At 40.9% G+C, this 22,969-nt stretch overlaps 1 protein-coding gene across 1 annotated transcript in view; it reads left to right on the plus strand.

The window, feature by feature from the left end:
* The first annotated feature begins 11,055 nt into the window (after positions 1–11,055).
* The window catches only part of LOC306934574 (AP2-associated protein kinase 1-like), a 36,764-nt gene continuing 24,850 nt past the window's right edge, over positions 11,056–22,969 (plus strand). Inside the window, exons 1-3 of the mRNA XM_079517193.1 lie at positions 11,056–11,951; positions 20,782–20,900; positions 22,307–22,415. Coding sequence (XP_079373319.1) covers positions 11,783–11,951; positions 20,782–20,900; positions 22,307–22,415 — 397 coding nt within the window. The 5' untranslated portion in view covers positions 11,056–11,782. The remainder of the gene's footprint in view (positions 11,952–20,781; positions 20,901–22,306; positions 22,416–22,969) is intronic.

Here is a 22,969-nt window from a genome sequence, read left to right on the forward strand (position 1 = left end):
ATGAAACTACTGATCTAAGTTTGTGCAACTAACAGGTGTTTGTTTGGTGCAACAGGTATTGCATAACCGAGTGCACGTGTTCCCATGAATCCCAATGGGAATCGCCTTAGTTGGTATTAATTTACTTTAGCAGCAGTGTATGTGTACTGCTTCATCAGTCTATGCCTTCACTGTATTCATTAACACGAGAGAGAATCCAGAACACTGGAGGGTGATTACTTATTCACAGTCCAGCTGATGCCAAGGCTTTCAATTTATTAATCCCATATGATGAAACGCATGTTCTACCATGATTTAATATCACCTTGTTTCATATTCTAAGAAACTCAGAGTCAGGTGCATGCTCCTGCTGTCATTCCCTCAGATCTCACCAAATTTGGACATTTTCTTATGGGTCAGTATTGGAATGGGACGGCGCTCTATAGAGTCTCTATACTGTATGGTCATGTACATATATGGGACTGAAGATCTAACCTTTGCGATGTTGACTCTACGTACAAAATCTTTGCTATCTCGATTTGTGATTGCAAGGCTATAAAGGGCTTTGTTATTTGAGCCAGGACTGATACATATCTGCCGCTCTACTAGGTATAGCCAGCAGTGATTATCTGGAAGGGGAGACAGACTAATGTGAATGGTTGTGGGTAAATCCCAGTCCAAATCTGAACCATTCACTTTGACCAGCTCATGCGTTCATGCATGATAAACTGTGGCTAATGAAATAAAACATATCACATGAGACAAGCCCACCAGCGATGATTTCTCACAATTTCTAAATGTAATTCTTGTTTTACTAACAACTCCACATCAAAATGATTGGTATAGTCTCTATACTGATGAACATGTTTTGGTAATCATTATGTGGCTCAGTTATTTGATCATACCATTATAGTCCTAATGTTACAAACTGATTTGTCCCCCACTGGAGCAATTCTACAGTACAGAACAGAATACAGAACTACAACATTCAGCTGAGCTCTTCCAGTGTCGGCTCAGTAGTATCTGACTTTTTATGATTTCTAAAAAGGGGGTTATGAAAAAAAGGCTGGAGGGGAAATGCTCCCCACTACTGTCTACTCTATAAGAAGGGCCCCTCCTGTTTGTTTCGAGGAAAGAGGCACATTCCACAGAAAGTTTACCCTTCCTCTTCCCTTCTATTTCTCTTCCTGCCTTGACTGATCTGTACTGATTACTCTTGACTGGGTGGGCTGATAAGAGATGCTAACAAGGAGAGGAGACCCTTTCACATTAAGTGCTGCAGTGCTGACTACACTGTTTTCAAAACATGCAGAATATCCAATGTATGACAGGCCAAGAGAATCACAGATATTGTAAAACACATCCTTCACTTAAACTGATGAACTGAGGAATAGAGGCAAAACTGCACCTTCAATGCAGACACTAGTACAATGTTGTACTATTAATATCATATGAAACACATATTTCAATGTGGAACATTGGGATAACTTTGGTTGAATTATGGGTTGTCGTACTAATGGGTTCAAAATGATGGGGCTCTATAGTCTGAATATTGGGTACTACCCAATATTCCGACTACCCATTGGATAGTCGAATTTATGGGTTGTCGGACTATTGGTACGTCGGACTAACATATGCCCCCCTAATAAAATGCATATATATTTTATTTTTGCTTTTCATTGTAAAAAAACAATCTAAAAGCGCTACATGAGTGCAATAAAATAATAAAACCAAGGCGCTACCAACTAGTAGCGGGATAAAATAGTAGTAATAGTTAAACAAAACACAATACAGAAACTTTCTAACCACCACCCTCTCAAAGGGGAATTGACTTGAATGCCTGATCAGAGCTTTGATCTTGGGCTGTAGATAGGTGCTGGCTATTTTCTCCAAAGATTATGGGATGGGTTTTATGGTGTGAGCAGTTCTTTGAGTTGACATGGATGCAAATCATAACATCTATTATTTTTGAACATTTCGTAGGTTTCAAAAACACCTGCCACAAGTTCCATCAGATAGCAGATTGTGTTTTCTGGACATGTCTGCCGTTTATCTCTGACCATCAACACCATCCATTCACTCCAAGTCAGTACAGCTGCCACTGCAATCAGCAGAGTAACCCAGAGCTGATGCTGCATTGTATGGATCTGACAGAATATCTCCCTGTCACCACAGCCACCGTGCCATAATGTCACACTCCCACTGACATGAACACCACCAAACACATTCATTTTAAAGGAGCACTTTTCCCATTTTCAACCTCATCTTCATATAATTGATCCCCACTAATGCTCATGTGGACAGTTCAGAAACCTTACTCTAATGACATCATCAGTGTCCTTCAATAACATCATTGGTGTTTTAATCAGTCATTTCATACATGATTTCAAACGTACAGGCTATGTATATACAGGATAGATAGACAGACAGACATTGATAGATGGAGCTGTGCTAACTGCTCCAACATGTGACTTTGTGTATGTGTGTATTAGTCGGTAGCAGCACGGTTACTGTGGTTTATATACAGCATCATCATGATAAAAGGCACTGCTCACTTCACACGAGTCAAATACAATTGCTTCTATTTCAGTCTGACTTTCCAGGAAGAGAGAGGCTGTAGTTTCCAATATCTTGGGATCTCCGTTGATGATGTCATTGTAGTAAGGTTTAAAATGATTCACAACCCACCTCTGAGACACAGAGCGAGTACACATAAATGGTGCCATCTATCTTATAATGAGCATTAGTAATTATAATATAATTATAATGAAGACTAGAGGTTCGGGTTCACACCTACGTTGCCCCTGACCAATATGTGTGAATCATAGTGTCGGGGGCCTATAGTCAGAGACTCAGAGCACCCATTGTATCTGGTTGTGTCCCTTTTGTGCCCATTTATGGAGATCTCTGTATCTGTCAGTCCTTGTCCCTGTTATATATGTAGATCCCTGATGTTATCAGAATATGCCCATATTGGTACATAATGGGCATATCGGCGTACCTGCAATTCTGGACAACCACATATCTGAACCACTCGCCCACTTGGCACCACACTCCATTGAGTCCTTGCCGATGTGCACGCCAAGTTTAAGACGGTCCCATATATGCACATGACCATACAGTATAGACTCTATAGAGCGCCGCAGTCCCGCCACTTTTCATGGCCCGGAAGAGAATTTCCCATTCATTTTTCCCATAGACATTTCTGAAAGTATTTATTTAAAGACCTTTAAGCCTCTGACAAAGCCAACTCAGCTCCTGACAAATCATGGCAATAAACAAAACATTTTGGGCCATACAAATAATTAGAAGAAAAAAAGGGCAGGGTACAACCTTTTTTTTTCTCTTCTTCTTTCTAATTATTTGTTCGGCCCAAAACATTGTGTTTATTGTCATGATTTGTCAGGAGCTGAGTTGGCTTTGTCCGAGGCTTAAAGGTCTTTAAATAAATACTTTCTGAAACGTCTATGGGAAAAATGAATACAGTCATACAGTCTGGAGCACGGAAGCTCTGATCATGAGCAAGCGATAAAGCGGAAGTGATGTTCCTTTAATGACTTGATCTACTCACAAGCCCAGAAATGCATGTTTACGTGTGTCTGCATTAATTGTCAAATAGGCCTATACTGTGCATTCGTGTATCGAATGTGAAGTCGGTGGGTGAAACGGTTCTCGAGTTACGTGCATTACACACACACACGCACGCAGAGACGTGGCGCATTTATAGTAGTTTACATTATGCATGCTGCACTTTGTTGTTGCCTTGCATTGAGTCCATTTTGAAATCTGTAAATGTATTCAGCTGCAGAGGAGGACAGCTGAAAACCTGTCACAGTTCTCTTATGCCTGGTGTTCTGTTTCATTTCATTTCAGTGAAATTAGCATCTGAACAGAGACGGGAATGGAAGAAGTTTTGAGCTTATGTTGGCTGGCTCACATTGCAATGAAGCAGAAAGGAAAACTTTAACACCATGGCTCATGTTAGAATGCAAGAGGGAAATCTGCATTACATTTTCTGCTCTGTTACTTTCTGTTTTTCCACTTTTTTGATGTGTTCACAGTTTTAAAAGCAACAAGCATAAAAAAAATTGCTGAACACAGTAATTGTTATTGAGCTATTCAAAATATGGGGAAATTGTGAGAGTATGTGTGTGGGTGGGTGTGTGGGTGGGTGGCTGGCTGGCTGGGTGGGTGGCTGGGTGCGAAAACAGCATGGTTGTTTTTCACCACCTGTGCGCAACCTAACACACACACAAACACACACGCAATCGGGAATCGGGCTATGGTGCAATGTGGGTCTGGAACTCTTTCAGTCAACATCTCTCAATTACATGGATAGCTGTACTGTACACACTGGCTGTAGTCCGAAACCCAGGAGACTTGCAAGAAATAATAATGTTTCCATTACATTAAAATGTACTGTATATGTGTTGCAATACACAGTTGGGGTGAGTGTCGAAGAGTGAAGTGAGCAGGGTGTCACTTTCTAACTCTTCCCTCACTGGTTACATCCTAGAGGAATGATTTCATTTGTCAGTGTCATCCAACCAACCTGACATTATTCTACAGAATAGAAGTTGGGCATAATATGTTTGTTGATTGATTGATACAGATGTGTGACGTTTTAACTATGTAAAATGCTCAAGTTCAAGTGCACTATACTGCACAGTGTATGTGTCTTTTTGGGAAGCCACATTTCCGTGCCATTTCCAGAGAATTTAAGGATCTCCATATTCACATTGGAATGTCAGACTTTGGAATGGGCCTGTGGAAATCATTAGACTTAACTGACAAATGGCACTGATAATTAAGGCTTGGATCCCTGTATGGTGGAATCCCAAGGAAGTGAAATGTGTTTGTTCAGGTACACGCTGATTGGCTTTGCCTTACAGTAAGAGGGATACAGTCCAGATGTGTGTGTGTGGGTGTGTGTGTGTGTGTGTGTGTGTGTGTGTGTGTGTGTGTGGGGGGGGTGTAGAGACAGGCTCGAACTCCAGAGTGGGTATACAATGTCTCCCACTCAATCCAAAGTGTCTAATAATCAGTTGCTCTAAAATATGGGTGAAAGCCAATGTAAACCACAGACTTTTCAAACACACCGTACATTGTTACCAATAAGCAACTAGGGAAGAAGTATTAATACTTGACTACACTGCACTCCACTGCACTGTTGTCTATTCTGACCAAAACCCATATTGACACTATTAGCAAGGCTGAGCTCTGAACAACAGCCAGGTTGTTCCAGAATCCAGAGCCATGGGCATGATGGTGATGATCACCATTTGTCTTCAGCCTCAATTCAGGAACAACCAGCTGGTTCCCATCCTAGAAACTGAAGCTGCACACAGTCTCATAATAACTAAATATGTAATAAGGGCCAGGCCATGAAGTGCCTTAAAAGTAACCAGTAAAGTCTTAAAAAGTTAAAATAAATCTTAAAGAGACAGGCAACCAGTGTATGGAAGTTAAAATAAGAGTAATATCTATGTTCTCCTCTCCTGGTTTTAGTTGCAGCCTATTGAGTATGAATCATCTGCATAACAATGGAAGGAGATGATGTGTATAAGGGTAAACATATAAGGAAAATATTTCAATTATTTCAATGCACTGCTGTAAATATGATAAACTGTATCAAATGCATTGTCACTAGTGTCATCCAGGGTTCCCAACACTGCCAACATCTCCTGTATTGCCATTACTTGTGCGAGCAGAGCACAAGTATTGTTTTCGGCTGCTTATGTCCGTGACTGCTTCGGCCAATCAGGGATTGTGAATTGTCGGTGACACGCTCGGCCAATCAGGGATTGTGTATTGTCTTTGGTGGTGTCGCTCGGCCAATCCAATCAGGGATTGTGTATTTTTGGTGGTGTTGCTCAGCCAATCAGAGCGCAGGTTGGCAGTTTGTGTTTGTGTATGTTGGTGGCCCCTCGACCGATTGGATTGGGTCCATGTGTTGGTGGCGTCGCTCAGCCAATCAGAGATTGGCTGATGACGTAACTATATACAGCTTTTGTCCACACGTCTCATATTTGCCATTGACAATGAAAGGAGAAATTAAGTCAAATGTCCGCCAAATATGACGTCAATCTTGTCCCCACACGTCTCATATTTGCCATTGACAATGGAAGGAGAAATTAGGTCAAATGTCCGCCAAATATGACGTAAATTTGTGGCAACACAAAGTACCCCTCACTTCACACGGTTGTGATTTTTTTTAGACTAGGCTGAACACAAGCAATCTTAAAATTTGTAATTGTATGTTAAGGGTATATACATCTGTGATGAGTCAGACCTTCGAAGTTCGTTCGAACCTTGTCAGTAAAGAAAATCTGTTTGTGGCGGGGTGGCAGTGGCTTAGGAGGTATATCGGTCGCTTGGGAAACACAAGGTTCCCAGTTCGATTTTAAGCTCCCCCAGAGTTAGTGTTGAAGTGTCCTTGAGCAAGCAGGTTGGTGCCTTGCATGGTTTTCTACACTATCGGAGGGTGAATGTAATGCACATTGTGATTGTACTGCATTGCGCTATATAAATGCACCATTTAAAGTCAACTTAAGACATTCTTCATGTAAGCGAAATGCCCACCGACTGAATATCGTCAATGCTGTCGTACAAAACAAAAAGGTCATCCCATGTCATCAGCCCTGGATTCAAAAGATTTATATATCATATTGGTCTTCCTGGTGAGATAACAATGAATAACCTCCGAATCTTTTGATTAATTTCATCTGGGAGATTTCTGGAGGCAGTAAAGGAGACCTTGAGGTGAACCTGAGAAAAAGCTTAGAAAGAAATCCCTATACTTCTGCTTCAATTATTTTGAAATTATGGTTAATCAAAAGCAATATAAAATAAAATAAAACTAATTACAGACAAAGCAAAGAATTGAATGATCACTGAGACTAATGAACAAATATGTGTATAGTGCACCAACCCAAAGCTTCATATTATGACATATTTCAAGGTCTTGGACTCTCAGCTGTCAGCATTCTTGTGTTATTGCCTTGAAGCCACAAGGCATAACACCAGACATAAAATGACCAAATAAAGGCCACTGTTTGGATCTGATCTGCAATACTGTCCTGTAAGACTTCTACCTTTTTCTCCTGTTATGATCTGGATATTTGTAGAACCAATTATGATAATTACCCTGGCTATTATTCATACATGTTTGTTGTTTTGACCCTATTTATTCACAATGATCTAAATATTGATGGCAATTTCTGATATTTCTGAATTTTGTTTCTTCCATAATAAACACTATAGGCGTACAAGTGTGTGTGTGTGTGTGTGTGTGTGTGTGTGTGTGTGTGTGTGTGTGTGTGTGTGTGTGTGTGTGTGTGTGTGTGCGTGTGTGTGTGCGTGCGTGCGTGCGTGCGTGCACGCTCGTGGGCTCATTAGACCCACAGAACATGGGACAAAAGTATGTTTTCCTTTTAGATCAAAGCATAGAACCGTATAGTGCATAACATAAACACTGTGGAGAGAATCCCACAAGAACTTTGTCATTTATCACCAATGCTCAGAGAGAACCTTTTGGAACAGTTTAATGCTTCAATTACCTCAAGTTACCTCATCATGTTTGAAAGAATGTATACATACAGATGCCTAAACATTAGTTGTGGCAGAATAAATGTCTTGTGATCTACACAAATAATCATGGAGATATACATCAAACTGTGGACTGGGTCTGAGAACATAATAGTCTTCGTCTAAAATGTCCATTAACTGCCATGCTGTTTCATAATGCAGAAAGTATGTAAACAATTGTGTTAGCAAACTTTTACAGTCTGTATTTATAGTCCAGTGAAATATTTGTTTCTTCAAAAACTGCACAATGTCTAATTTAGGCCTGCTGTCGAAATAAAAAAAATGTTCGCTCTGAAAGAATATATATTCAAAGATTTGTGCCGCATTTTTACGATTTTTCAAAAATAGCAGACCTACAAGCTTGCGCGCTACGAGCTTGTAGGTCTGCTATTTTTCAATAGCTAAAGTATAACATAACGCTTAGTTAAAACACCAAAAGGGGTTCCCGCCCAGAATGGGTTAACTCCACACAAATGCATCTCTGGGTACAATTCTGTTGATTAAAAAAAACCTTCAAATGATAGGCTACTGAAAATGAAGACATGTACTGTATGACTCATGTCATGAGCCATAAGTGAGCTAGTTTAATGAGGAAATAGTGACCTCTTGAGGAGAAATGCATAATATGCATTTCTTCATTTTGTCTATAATGTAGACATTTTTGTATTCTTAACTTGGTATGTAACCAAACTTAACGTTGTAAAATGTCTCATCTGAACAGTAAAAATAAAGCATTGCTGTAAAGTTCGACAATGATTGAACTGTAATACTATAATATTTATGATAATTATTTAAACATTTCTTCCAATTATCTCAGGTACTTTGTAAATATGTAGATTCTGTTGATCTCTTGTTTTGATCTCCTTCCCACTTGCCCCCCACCCCTCTTCTTCTCCCCCCCCTCTTCTTTCTATGGAAATTAACGTTGCGATGGGAACGATGTACAAAAACGAATTTCACCCACTTCTTTACCTTGTAAACCTGTGATGTGACAATAAAACTGATTCTGATTCTGATTCTGATTCTAAGATGTGCCTTCCACTTAAATCTGTCAAAGAAACAATATCCTGACCCTGAAAAGCACATCAATGTTTTACTTTTGACTGTCCACTATTTTATTTAATTTATTTAATCACATTCATTTTTTTAAAGTTAAATGAATTAACACTTTACATAATATTGACCGTTCAACATGCATTGATGGGAGATCATGGTACATGAACTCACAGATGGATAGGGAGAGCTGAAGGCCTGCTGGAGATAGAGGAGGGTGAAAGGGGGTGGAGGGGATGAGATGGAGAAGGGGAAGGGAGGGGAGGGGAGGGAGAGTAGAAGGTGATGGAGAGGAGATGGGAGGAGGAGAGGAGAGCTTGGTGAGCCATGGCGACCTCCAGCAGCCTACGCCTATAGCAGCTGACTACAAGCTTTGCCTAATCTTAAATGTACAATAGAGAGGGTGTCATGAGAAAAACTGAGAGATTGTTCCACAGTTGAAGAGTTTGATGGTTAAGGCTCTGCCTCCCATTCTGATTGATTGAAATTGATTGTATTGTATTTGTGGTTTGCAGAATGGGTACATTACAACGAAGGTACAGATCAATACATTACAACGAAGGTACAGATCAATACAAAACTGCTACGAGGATAAAAACCAGGAAAAGCAATAAGACTTGTTTACATCAGGGTCCTCCATTTTCAATTCATCTTAACATTTAAAGACATACAGATATACACATCTACTGTATGCAAAAAGAAAAAAGAATCACACCCGTGTGAAGTGAGGGGCGCTCTTATCATTGTACATCATGACGTAGAATTCGTGGACTTCGTTGACATTAAGGAAGTATTTTGATATGTATAGACCAAGCCCATGCTATTGATATATCTACTCTGATATTATATTCTTTCTTTCTAGGAAACACAACTAAACCAGCATACTGGAAGTGCACTGGTGTTCTTCTAGCAGGCTTATAAGGCAAGGATGTGGGTCTGCCTGAACAGTAGGTGAGGAGGAGGAATTTAAATATACTATTCTGTATTTTATAGGGAGCCAGTGCAGATAATCTAAAGAAAGAGAGATCTCTTCTCCTATTCCCAGCAGCATTCTGGGCCAGCTGGAAAGTATTTAATAGGAGTCTTTGGAGAGAATTATTGGGACAGCCTGATAATAATGAGTTGCAATATTCCAGCCTGGAAGTAACAAATGCAGAGGAAAAATGCAGACTACCAAATTCCTTAGGGTGGCACTAGAGGCCAAGATAATTCCATTGATTCCAGAGTAGGAATATGTTTCTGGTTTAGGGCTAAGCACAATCATTGCAGTATTGTCTGAGTTTAGTAGGTATAGTTGTAGGTTATCATTGTTTTTGAGTGGTTGTGACTATGTGACTATGTCCTAACCTATGTCCTAACCTATGTTTGAGTACCAGTAGGGGCACAAGTGGCGCTGTTGTGCCAGTAACAGAGAGAGAGATAGTGTTGCACTGTTGCCTGCTAATTACAGAGAGAGAGAGAGGCAGGGGGAGATTTTTAATCTTTGTTTGACCGTTTTGGCTGCTCTGAAATTCTCTCTTCCTTCCTTCCTTCCTTAACTTCCTTATTGACGCGCGTCCCTTACGTTCCTGCCTCTGATCTGCTCTGTCTCAGCTAGCCACTCTCGGTGCGGGAGGCGGTACAATGGGAAGTCAATAAGGAAGTCAAGGAAGGAAGGAAGAGAGAATTTCAGAGCAGCCAAAACGGTCAAACAAATATCACACCTGTGTGAACTGAGTGGTGCGAGGTCTTATATAGTCTGATCAGCTATGTCAGTGACGTCACACACTAACCATAGTAACCATGCTCACCTTTGCACGGACACGTACACAGGTGCACGGACACGTACACAGGTACACAAACATACAGACAAAGCTGGTTGTTGGAGTGGTTTGCACCACTCAAAAATACTTGACGGCTTCTGCGCCAAATGAAAATTCTCTGACGTTTCCGTTGTCTCCTATAGCCGATATATGCTTCGTTTGAAACATCTCACCACCACCAAAAGGCTGCAGCACGGCCAGCACGGAGGGTATGTACATCTGTATACCATATCGCGTGGGATAAATGCAGAGGGACCCGTAAAGTAAACATCCAAATGTCAGAAACTTTACGGAGGGTCCCGAGAGGGGCTAGGCCAGGGCTTGTGTGTGTGTGTGTCTCTCTCTCTCTCTCTCTCTCTCTCTCTCTCTCTCTATATATATATATATATATATATATATAGATAGATATAGATATAGATAGATATAGATATAGATATAGATAGATAGATAGATAGATAGATAGATAGATATATAGATAGATATATATAGATGAGAGTGTGAGTGACTGATTACTAGTGATATTGAATGTTTAACAAACAATTTGCAGCAGTTGGTTGCCTGACAACCAAATCCAATCACGAAGCCATTATCCGTCCGGGCTATGGGATACTGGCTCTTCCTTTGACCAATTAGATCAAGCGAAATCACACAGGACCAGGCAGCGTCTTGAACGGCGCAAGAGGCCAGGGTAGCAACGACTTGGAAAGCATAATTCACATTACAAGTTGTAACATTAGCTCGCTGTCCAGCCTAGCTGCAGCTTGCAGGGGGACGTACGGGAGATTACAAATATTGTGCTACCAAACAAACGATTCGCCAACCAGGGTGGAATAATTAATTGGCATTCCGCGTGGAGGAACCCAGAGGAGATGAGTAATAAGCTGCATGTAACCCTAAGGAACTGCCTGACTGTCAGTTTAACATCAACTGACAGCTGTCATCGTACGTAGCTAGTTAGCTTAGCCAGAGGCTAACTAGCATCTTCTGTCCCTCACACTGGCTAACTAGCTGCTTCTCCTGTCGTTTGAGTCGGCGGTCACTTCCTTCCGCATGGACATTATCTTATTCATCTTATCAACTGTGCATTTTGCTTGACTTGACTATAGCATACGGTCCTTTAGGAAACATCATGAGTTAAATGTTAGGCGACGTTTAGTCAGAAGGTTGCTCGGAATATCTTGAGATCCAGCTAAGCATTTTAGCTGGAAGCTAGCTGTTTTCATTCAATTATTTCCAGCGTTAGCATAGCCATCCCTGCTCACAGTAGCAACAGCAGCGAGCTGTGGCTACTGTCCAGGATTGATCGTTGCTTACAAGGGTACTATTATACTGAACATTGACTGGGGGCGAGATAGGCGAGAATGAAGAAATTCTTTGATTCCCGTCGGGAGCTGAGCTCCGGGCCTGGTTCTGGAGTCAGTGGAGGAGGAGGAGGAGGTTGCAGCACTTCCAGCAGCGGTGGCAGCTTCATTGGACGGCTCTTCACCATTGGACGGTATCAAGTCACCATCGAGGAGATTATTGCTGAAGGTGAATTATAGCTTTATGTTATGTACATTATATAGGTAGTATAGGTTCCTGTCATGCATGAAGCCATTTTTAGCCGTGGTACAGTTAAGGACCTTTTGGGATATTTGGGGGAGAGAACAGATTATAATGCGACCAACTCTGTGCCACCAGGGCTAAGCCAAGTTCCAGCTCGATGCGCGATGGGCAAATGTCCAAAGCTATACGACATGGCAACAAAGATAACCACAACACTGACTGAGACTTAGCCCTTCTTAAATAGACAGATACAACCATGATGGTTTTACTTTCTTGATGGAAAAAAGGTTTTTGACATGGTCAAGTCCTTGGTCAAGTCCATAATACTGTTGTAGTTTCCTGGAGCTGCTGTGGTATGGATCATTTCACTCAGCTGTTGACCAGCTGTCTCTGTATCCCTCCCTGGTATGCAAGTTAAACCTCTTTATGTTATGGACATACAGTAACCAAAATATTTTACTATAAGTCTAGCGTGTTCTTAAATAGCTCTAACTAAAGCACATTTCATGCTGTGTATACAGTGTGTCAGTACTGTACTGTTGAGTTTGTTGTTTCTGTTTCTGATTCCATTATTTCACTTAACAGGCAGCTCCAAGGCAGGGAGGGGAGGGACATGTATGACTTCATTGCCAGCTTGGCTGTAATGAATCCAAACCATGCTGAGTCATTAATCTTGAAAAGACTGATAATGGGAATGACATTTTCCATTTGTGTCTTTTTTTCAGGTCAGATCACCTTCTGGCTAAATGAAACTTTCATATGATATTGATGGCCTCTTCTCTTTAATAGTCTGACTTTAACAGACACCAAGAGCACAAACCCTGTTTCAATCAAAAGTTTCCAATCATGCGGTTATGCCATGGTGCATTCCCAAGAGAGACACTGACCGTCATTACTTTTAATTTCACTCATAGTTGTTTGACATTTTACTTCAACATTTCATGTGTTCCTAACATTTGTTGTTTAATATAATATATATAATATAAGAGAAGAGATTACCCACGTATCTTTCATCACAAAGCTTGTCTGTCAGTGAGCTAAGGACAGTGGTTACTAAATAATGGATGGGCAGAGTGATTAATTCATCAGTACTATAGATGGGCACCATCTGTTGAGGCACACCATGCTTCTACTTATATGAATGGAGTCTCCATCTATACTGTCTGTACTCTCACTTCCTGCCTTGTATAGTATACCCTGGCCTGAGTGGTGAAAGTTGTTTATTTGTATTTAATCTATCATCTGAGATGGTAGCAGCTGGTTTATAGCCTATACCCCCCCCCCCCCCCCTCCCAGTAGTTCAGTAGGGCCTTTAACTAGAAACTAGAACTAGACTTTACACATTTACCTACATGAATTAAAATGCACACAATACTGTGTGTATCTAATATATTTGTAGTTCACATGGATTGGGCTTGTTGGCAAGATTTTGGTTCAATACAATGTAGCACCAGATTGTTTCCCTAAATGTACATGTTTCACATAAAATTGTAGTTATGGTACTTGGAATGTTATTCTGTGGATCATATTTTCTTGCACTGGCAGTGGACATGCTGCTTGTGATGCTGACTCATTCCTGTCTCAGTCCTGTTTGCTCAGATGGTTTTGGTTGTAGTCTAGTCTGTGTGCAACTGTGCATTGCTTTCGATCTACTATGTTATATACACTACTACAGTATTTGGAAATGGTGTTAGTTCTTCTCAGAAACTGGCTTCTGTATGTTGTTTGTGATCTCTGAACTGTGTCTGCCGATAAGGCTATGTTCCATGTGTACAGTGTGAGAGCCTGAGGGTCATAGTTCTGTAGCTTACAGTATCAATGTACAATGTAGGCTTCATGCTTTGGAATCAATTTTATCTTGTAATTAATAGAGCCCGGCTGATATCAGTCTGGGAAACATATCATTTGACTTGTTGACAACACCTGTATCGGCAGCTATGCAGCCAATGTGTCATGTAAAAAAAAAACATCTGGCAGAATGTCTAACTTAAATAATAATTACTTCAACAAGATGAAAATAGATTCCAAAGCATATTGTAATTAGACAGGTGAGTGTTGCTTACACATTTGTGATTTGTTCTTGCTGCTTGATGTCTGAGAGGATTTTCAGTGACGTGACTTTCTTTCCTCACTATCAACAAGATAGGGTTTCTTCTCGCTGTCTACAATTACTGCTGGTAACATTATCCAACCCTGGAGCTATATGGGTGGCATTGTAGAGGGAGGATATCTGCCCAGTTCCTGCAGAAAGACTTTCTCAACTTGATTTTAGTGACCACACAAGACATATTTCAAGTTCACTGTTTTATCCTGGGGGGAAACAGCTCACTTGTCAAGTTAGTCTCACTTGTAAAAAACAACAAACAACAACAACAACAAAAAACAACAACATCATGGACATGGACTTTTCTATTTATGACCTAGACCGAAGCTAAAACAGGATAACCCATGACATGTTAATCGTAGTTGTTGAGATGGGGGCATTTCCTGATGTCAGGGCAGCGGCAGCATGGTGTAGTTTTGTAGTGTCCATGATTGTAAACAGTGTAGTACTAGTAGCCATGTGGAGTACTAAGGCCTGCATGGCTGTTACATATTTCCATTGCGCTGATGCCAAGATGCCAATGTTGTACCATTCGCCGTTCTTCTCATAACAACCTCTGAATGTGTACTACTATTCTCATATGCATTTGCCTGTGTCAGTATGTATTGGCTGAGCTCGAGTGGTATTATCCTGGCAGGCTACTGCGTCAAGTGGCAATGGCTATTTGTAGCTCCACTTACTGTTGTTCAGATCTTCTGTCCAGTCAGTGGGAGCATAGGCCACTGCTGGATGCTGCTTAAGAAGGCGTAATCCTTCTACCGTAATTTCTTACAGGCATGTCAGATTAGATGGCATGAGACACTGGCTGTGTCAGTGTCATGTCAGTTCTGACACACAAGACAAGACCACTCATTCTACTAAACATTGTTGTTAACTAAATACTAGTCTTTATAATTGAAATAGACTTTTATGCTGCAAAAATACACTGGGCCCTATTTTCCCTCCTTATCCCTAAACTTTTTTTTTTTCTTTTTTTTTTTTACTATGTTGAAAAATTATTTAAAATTGTTCAAGCCTTTTGATTGAATGGTTTATTGAACCTAAATGTAAAAACAGCAACAGTACAGTCCAAAGGCATAGCACCAAAAAAAGTCCTTGCGTTCTTGTTTCCATTTAGGCCCTATGACATGAAGAATAACAACAAAATTCAGTAACAAAAAAATCAAAATCATTTCAGGAAAAAAAATAAACTGTAAGAGTGAGAAAAAAGGAAGGCGGGGGTGATCGCCTGTTTAAGGGGAAGGATCATTATCCCTCCCTTGGGCCTGCTGAAAGGTGGATTTTCAGGCCTGTTTTAAATTATGTAAGTGATCTGCATTTTTTCAGGGAGGGGTTTGGGCATTCCACGCCTGGGTGGCCGTGTTGTAGAAGGAGAATTTAGATTTACCCATATTTGTTTTGAAAGTGGGTGCTACAATATGGTGCTACCATATTGTTCACTCCCTCTAGTATTGTGGCTGTGGGTGTCACTCACTTTTTTTGAGGTAGTTGGTCATGTATGTGGGTACTGAGGGCATTGAGGGCATTTACAATTTTGAATGTCAATCCCATTTTCAATTGCTTAACTCTGTCTTCTACCCGGAGCCAGTTTAGACTAGCAAAATGGGTTGGAAAGAGGTGGTCAAGGGCCCCAGGCCAAGAAGTAGTCGAATTAGTTTGTTTTGGGAGGTCTGAAGCTTGGTCTTCAATAAACACAATAAACGTAAGTTACGTTAATTCAGTTTTATACATGTTTTGATCTGATCTAGTCGAAAGGCTCCTCACATTAGATTCGGATGGCTATCTGTTGTTATCCATAACACTGGACTGTGCCATCTTGGTCTGCGCTCCCAGGCGGCATTTCTGGTCAAAACAAGAAAACTTATATTGCACGGAGCATAGCGGTCGCTCTAATGGCACCAGCCTGTACTTTATCATCGGCTAGCGAGAGATCACCACCTATTCCGACGACACACACAGTCACACACCATTATGTCAACCATGTCGTGGTGTTTTGGATCTTCAAAATAAGGGTTAATACAGGATTAATTAATTAATTAAATTGGCGGGGATTGTGATGCTGAGAACCAAGACGTGGAAGCATATTGAAGGGAGGGCTGAATTAGAGCTCCCACAAGAGTTTTGAGAGCACTTTTGTTGACAAAAGAGTAAATTCTGCCCGGGAATCTTGTCCTTTGATTTACTTTTTTGATCACCCTTGTTGCCATGCTTTCACCTGTCTGCTTGTTGTCGAGAATACAGCCCAAATAAAATATGCAATCTCTTCTTTGCTGGAGATTACTATGTCATCAACTTTAACCTTGAAGTAATTTACGTTGACCTTACTGAGGAAATGTTTGCAACCGAAAAGAATAGATTCTGTTTTACCAAGCTGTAGGGAGAGTTTATCGGTAAACCAAGTACGGATTTTGGTGAGTTCAGAACTGAGAGCCTCCTCGACTCAGGAGTGCTGAGTCGTCCGAACAAGAACAATTTGCAGTCAAAGGCAGCATTCATGTCGTTAATGTAAAGAAGAAATGGTAACGGGCTTCCCAAGTATGCTTCCTTGGGGAACCCCACAGTTCACTGTAACGAGGACATGGTTCCATTGATGTCAACCACTTGTTCTCTTCCCTCCAGGTAGGATTTCATCCAGTTTATTGATGTGCTATCAAAACCGATCGCCTTCAGTTTGTCCAGTAGAATTGAATGATTTACAGCGCTGAACGCCTTTTGGAGGCTGGCTGCCCTTACGGGTTAATTTGGGGGGGGGGGGGGGGGGGGGGGAATAATGCATGTCTTTTTGGACACGTATCGTATCCTATAGGGGATGGTAAATGGTGCATTTATATAGCGCCTTTATCCAAGGCGCTTTACATAGATTGTGCATTACATTCACCCATTCACACACACATTCATACACCGATGACGGCGGAAACCATGCAAGGCACCAACCAGCACATCAGGAGCAATTAGCCAACTCTGGGGGAGCCCGGGTTCGAACTGGCAACCTTGCGGTTACCATCTAGCCACTCTACCCCTGATCCACCACTGCACACGCATATCCGACACACCAAAGGTCCGACGTGCGGAAATCACCCGTCGCTCCCGAACATGCATTGGTCCGACATGCGTGCTTGCAGTTAGGCTTAGGTTAGGGGTTTGGGTTAGGTTGTCGGTCTAATGACAGTCGGACCAATAGTATGTCAGAACTAAAGCCTGTACCCATCCTATAGCCTGGAGAGACGGGTGGGATATGATGAATTCACAAAAATAACATAACGGTAGTTGACATTGATTGATTGGATCAAATACTGTGGATTAATTTCCTTTTGCCTGCTGGCAGTGTGCACAAGGAACATGAAGCTGATAGGTGTAGTAGTTTACAACTGCAGACAGCCAGACACAAACGCACAGTTGGTGGTGAAACAAAAAAATCCTTTTCCGCCTGTCCTACACGAAAAAACTAACAAAACAAAAAAAATGTACAGGCCATAGTACATCATTCATTTGGATTAATGTTACCAGTCGTTTATTGTCATTTAGGCTATTTAAGTTGTGACTGCCCTATGCAGTTTCATTTGTCACTGCATGTAATCTGGAGTAGGACGAAGGCTCTACGTCTTCCTGTTGGGGGCTCCTTACTGGATACAACAGCAGTGAATCAATTGGCACAGCGACTAAATTGGGATAAAAAGGGATAAGAAGTTCAGTTCCGTTTTCATTTTCGGATATTGGACATAGGCTACATAAATACAGGCTTGTCCTAGTGTCCGAAAATGGGCTAGGGAGAAGCATTTAGCTTCTAAATATGACGCACACATGATAAGGAGGCAGCAGTGGTCACATTACTGTTATTTAGAATAAGCTTAGTGAAAACTGACTGCACATTTGTTACAGTTAAGACGAGACATTTTCTGTTAAACATGACATTAAAAAAAATCCCATTCTGCATGGAAGTGGTGGTTTAAAAGTAGCCTAGCAGTACATTAGCCTACTTAACAGCTCACACACTAGACCATTGATATGCAGCAATGGCCATAATTCCATTTTTGCTGTTGCCACTCGGCAGCTTTTGTTATACAGTGTGTGAGAACGTGGTTGAACACAGTTGGTTGTCTAATATTATGCAAAGCAGGTAGGTGCCATTCAGTGCTTAATTGAATTATTATTAAGGTCTCGGAGCTCATGAATCCGACAAAGTCATGCCGATCCGAAAGTCATTCAGAGTCATTTGGATGCAGGCTCGACTCTCGTTGGCACAGTGTTTATATGTGCCGGTGAGTGGGTGCCGTCCCTGTCCCACTACACCCCTGAGTACTCTCCAAGATCAATTAAGTACTTTATTAAAGCTCAAATAGATTTGAGCAAGATTGTTTTAATATCGTCTGTGACACAACTCATCATCTTGTCATGAAGTCCTGGAGGGGTCTCTGAACCATCACGCTTATTTTGCTAACAGACAAGACCTAGGCCTTATTCCAAAGATATTACCAATACATTTATAGTGCTAACAAATTAATGTATTCAAAGTAGCTCTACACTTTCTATTAAGACAAGTCTTTTTCAAGTTGTTATCCTGCCTTCTACCATGGCCCCTTTGTGCTCCATTCATTTCTTTCATTGCACAAGCCAGACATACAGTATAGTAGCTCAAGGCAGTCTTAACCAAACCTCAAACACCACTGTCCTTGGCTTAGTGATGCCAGCTCCATGAGTCAGCCCAATATATGGCATGAGCACAAGCCCGGGAGAGGACAGGGCCACACTCCTTTAAAGAGGAGCAGTATGAGCAGAATTGCAGGGTGTATGCGTCTATGGCTGCGAAAACATGACAGGACTAAATCATGTTGAAATTTGCCTTTATCTTTGGCTGTTTGATTGATTGAAAATTGTATTAACAGTTTGCAGAATTACAGTACATTTCAGGCACAAACTCAATACAAAGGCTGTTAACTGTGAGTGGACGACCCAATTAAGCATTACACTTGTTTACAACAGGGTCCACCATGTTCAATTCATCAAAAAGTCATGTCATGTCATGTCTTGCTGTTATATTAAAGAATACAGTTTTGAGAGAACCAAATTTCAGGTAGCACACGCCTAAGGTTGTTTTGGCTCTAGGTTGTATTTAATTGCTCTCCTAATTGACATTGTTTTGGATATTTGTAGTACTGGGTCTGGGTTATTAGTCAAAGGCAGAATCCCACCTCTTCAGATTTCATGTCTTTTCCTCTGGTTTAAACCCTCTCAACTCTCACAAGAGTTCAACTTCTGACTCTGATAAGTATTGTCGTATGTTTTTCATAGCACTCTAATCCCATGGCTGCCTGCCTACCCTGTTGTTGTATGGCACTTACTCCAACCTCACACATTTTGTAATTTTCGCTCTGGATAAGAATGTTTGATAAATGCCTAAATTGTTCTATTATAACATTATCCTCCCCAGAACAGAGAACAGTAAGACAAGCAAGTTTATTTTAATAGCACATTTCAACAAGGCAATACAAAGTGCTTGTTTACATAAAACTTTTAGATTTTTACATAAAACTTTTAGACTTTTAGACACCGCATTAAGAGCGTTAAACACATTATAAAGGGACATTTGCAGTGCAGAAAAAACTATAGAAATGTGAAGTGAGGGGCGCTCTTGTCATCGTACAAATTATGTCATATTTGGCAGACATTTGACCTAATTTCTCCTTTCATTGTCAATGGCAAATATTGAGACTTGTGGGGACAAAAGCTGTATATAGGAGGGACTAGCACCCCTCAAAAAAAAGCAGCAAACAAAGGTTTTTCATAGCTAGTTTGTTCCAGATTTGGTGCATAAGAAACAGAATGCTCCTTCTCCACCTTTAATTCTGACAGAAAGCAGACCTGAAGTTTTGTGCTGTAGATCAAGATCAGAACATTATTTTAGCCCTAAACCATTCAATGCTTTATGAACAAACTAGCATTTTCCATAATTGTATATGGATGGAATTGGAAACATGCATTTTGTTGTGTCAACCACACCATGTGAGTATGCAGATGGGAGGATGTATTCAGTCACTATTAAGTACAACCTTCCTCCACAGCGCTACTGCTGACTCACACAGTGCTGCTCTGAGCTGCTCCCAACACTGCACTCGATACATATTGCACTGTAGAATTCTTCTGCTTAACACGCCATCCCCGTCAGACAGGGTTTGTGTGTGAATGTGAGGGCAGTCAGGGCACAGTAGACCTGTTTTTGACTTAATGCCTTAGTCAGAAATGTAAACGGCGCAAGGTACAGTCAGACATAAAAGGATAAAAGGATAATTCAAAAATGTCCTGGGGACTTGTTTCCATTGTGTGTTTGTTTTGCCAATGGCTGTGTTCTGTCCTGATGAGGTAATGAAAAGATTAGAATAGGCTTAGCCTACTGAAAGCCATTCTGCAGTGCTAGGTGTATTGGGCTAGTGCAGTAGCTGCCAGGCTGATCCCAAGACTGTTTTAGGAGTGATCTCTGAGAGTCAACCTCCTGGGGAGTTTTTTGCTCATACATATTGAGAAGAGATCATCATGTCACTGTATTTTCATAGATTTATGCTCTGTTGTCTATATTTCAGATGTTTGATATTTGAAACAAATTACTATAGTGTTCTTACTCTGTCACTGTATGTCTCACCGTCTCACTGGCCCTCTCTCCCTCATCTCCCCCATTCTCTCTTTACATCTTTCCTCATCCTTCTTAAAAATGGACAGGCGGCTTTGCCATTGTTTTCCTGGTGCGAACACACCAAGGGGTGCGATGTGCACTCAAGAGGATGTATGTCAACAATGAACATGATCTCCAGATCTGTAATCTGGAGATCCAGATTATGGTGAGTAAAATAAATCAATACATCCGACTACAATTATAGAGCAATAAGCCAATCACCAAAGGATAGTGTTTATTTTATTTTGTTTATTTTATTTAGTACAGTATGTGCAGGTTATTGACATAATGTATTTTATTCATCATTTTCAGATTTGAAACCCCAATTATTAAAAAAAAATATTCCTCCTTAAAATAGCGTAAAATTACCCTACAGTGTGTACGGTACTTACGTATAGTACTGATGGTGTCTGACTCTGCTTGTGAAACAGCCAACAACACTTTTGTCCAGGTTATGATGAACTAATACTCTGTATTAGGGTGACTAATTTCTGCCCAACACTTAAAGTCTTTTGATGTAGGCGGACTTAACCAATGCCAAATAATATGATTAACATTTGACTGCCATTGGTATTGGCGCACCTCTGGTTATTGTTGAGCAGAAAGTTGACTGTCAGATTTGTTTCAAATGCCACATCAGTGCAATTCAAATCAGTTAACTCTTTTTTTCCTCCCAGGTACGTATATATACGGACGTCGACGCTAGATGGCGTCTTAACCCAGGTCCGTATATATACGTACCCCAACGTATACCGTCTATATAATGGTTGAGGCCTACGGAGGCTTTTAACATTGGTCCGGTTCCTATGGCAACGCCCCACCGTTCCAACTATGGGATTGCAAATATAATCACAGTGCAAAGCAGTTGAAAGGAGGATTTTCAAACCTCCATAAGTCGGACTCCGGGCAGGCGGGCGGGCAACTGTGTATGGTGGCACTGGGAACTGGGGTTTATGCTAACAGCTAGCCGCAATTAGAGTAGAGTTAAGTTAGGCATCACATTCTATTAAAGTATACAAATGTAACTTTCTAATTCCTAATGTGGTTGTCTAAACTATACATTACTAACTGCATTCTCCTTGCGGAAACCCCATTTCATCCATCTAGTAGCTTAATAAAAAGACTTGAGACTTAGCTAGTCCCAGGTCTTCTGCCAATCCCCACTAAGAAAACGCAGGAAGCGTGAAGGAGCGCAAGGACAGATAGTGAGTCATTTTCTCTCGACATGCCACTGAAAATGTTGAGCCGACACTTTCCAAGCTGAACCCCCTCACCCGTCGACTTCCTAACTGAAGGCCTTACTGCAATGGAAGCAAAGCAGTTTCCTGGAGGCACACCCTGGGGGGAGGGGGGCATGACTATTACAGGATGGTTATCATTATTACTTCCAGTCCTTTCGGCATGAACCCAACAGTCCTGTACCGACCAATGAGCCAAAATGAGCTGAGCACACATGGATGTATTTAGTCAGTTTCTTAGCCGCATTTGTTAGGATAAAAAACAAAAAAAATCCCTGAAAGATATATTCTCATTATCTGTTATGTTAACCCAATTGCATGTTTGTTTACACAGAGAGACTTGGTGGGCCACAAAAACATAGTTGGTTTCCTGGACTCCAGCATAACTGCAGTTGGTGCAGGCGATGTGTGGGAAGTCCTTATCCTAATGGACTTCTGCCGAGGTAATTTTAACTACAAAATGTATTTTTGCCATTCTCAGAAATATTATATTTCTAATTTCATTTTTCATACTTCCGACCTTCTAATATGTTTATTTAAAATATAGTGGATATTATTCTAGTTCACTGCTTTCTGCTGCCCATCCAGCTTAATGGCTTGCAACAGGTTCCCCATAGAGCAAAAGAAATGCAAGTAATTTGCAATCTAGCTGATTGCTTATGCTATATGATGTGAAATCACACCTGTGTGAAGTGAGGGGGGCTAATATATTAAAGTCTAACTCATGTTGATTAGATGATGTAAAACAAACGGTGCAAACACAAACATTAAATGCCATTAACAGTAAAGAGACGATATGACGTAATGAGGCACATTATGACGTACATTTTCCCTTCATTGTCAATGGCGTTTACAAAACAAACATTGAACTAAAGACAAACATTAAACCTTTTTGAGGGGGCGCCCCTCAAAAATCAGGAAGCAGCAATACTCTGCAATAGTAAAAAATCACACCTGTGTGACTGTGAAGTGAGGGGCGCTAATGTTATTAAAGTCT

This window comes from Electrona antarctica (assembly GCF_951216825.1).
Source record: "Electrona antarctica genome assembly, chromosome: 12".
Lineage (NCBI taxonomy): Eukaryota > Metazoa > Chordata > Actinopteri > Myctophiformes > Myctophidae > Electrona > Electrona antarctica.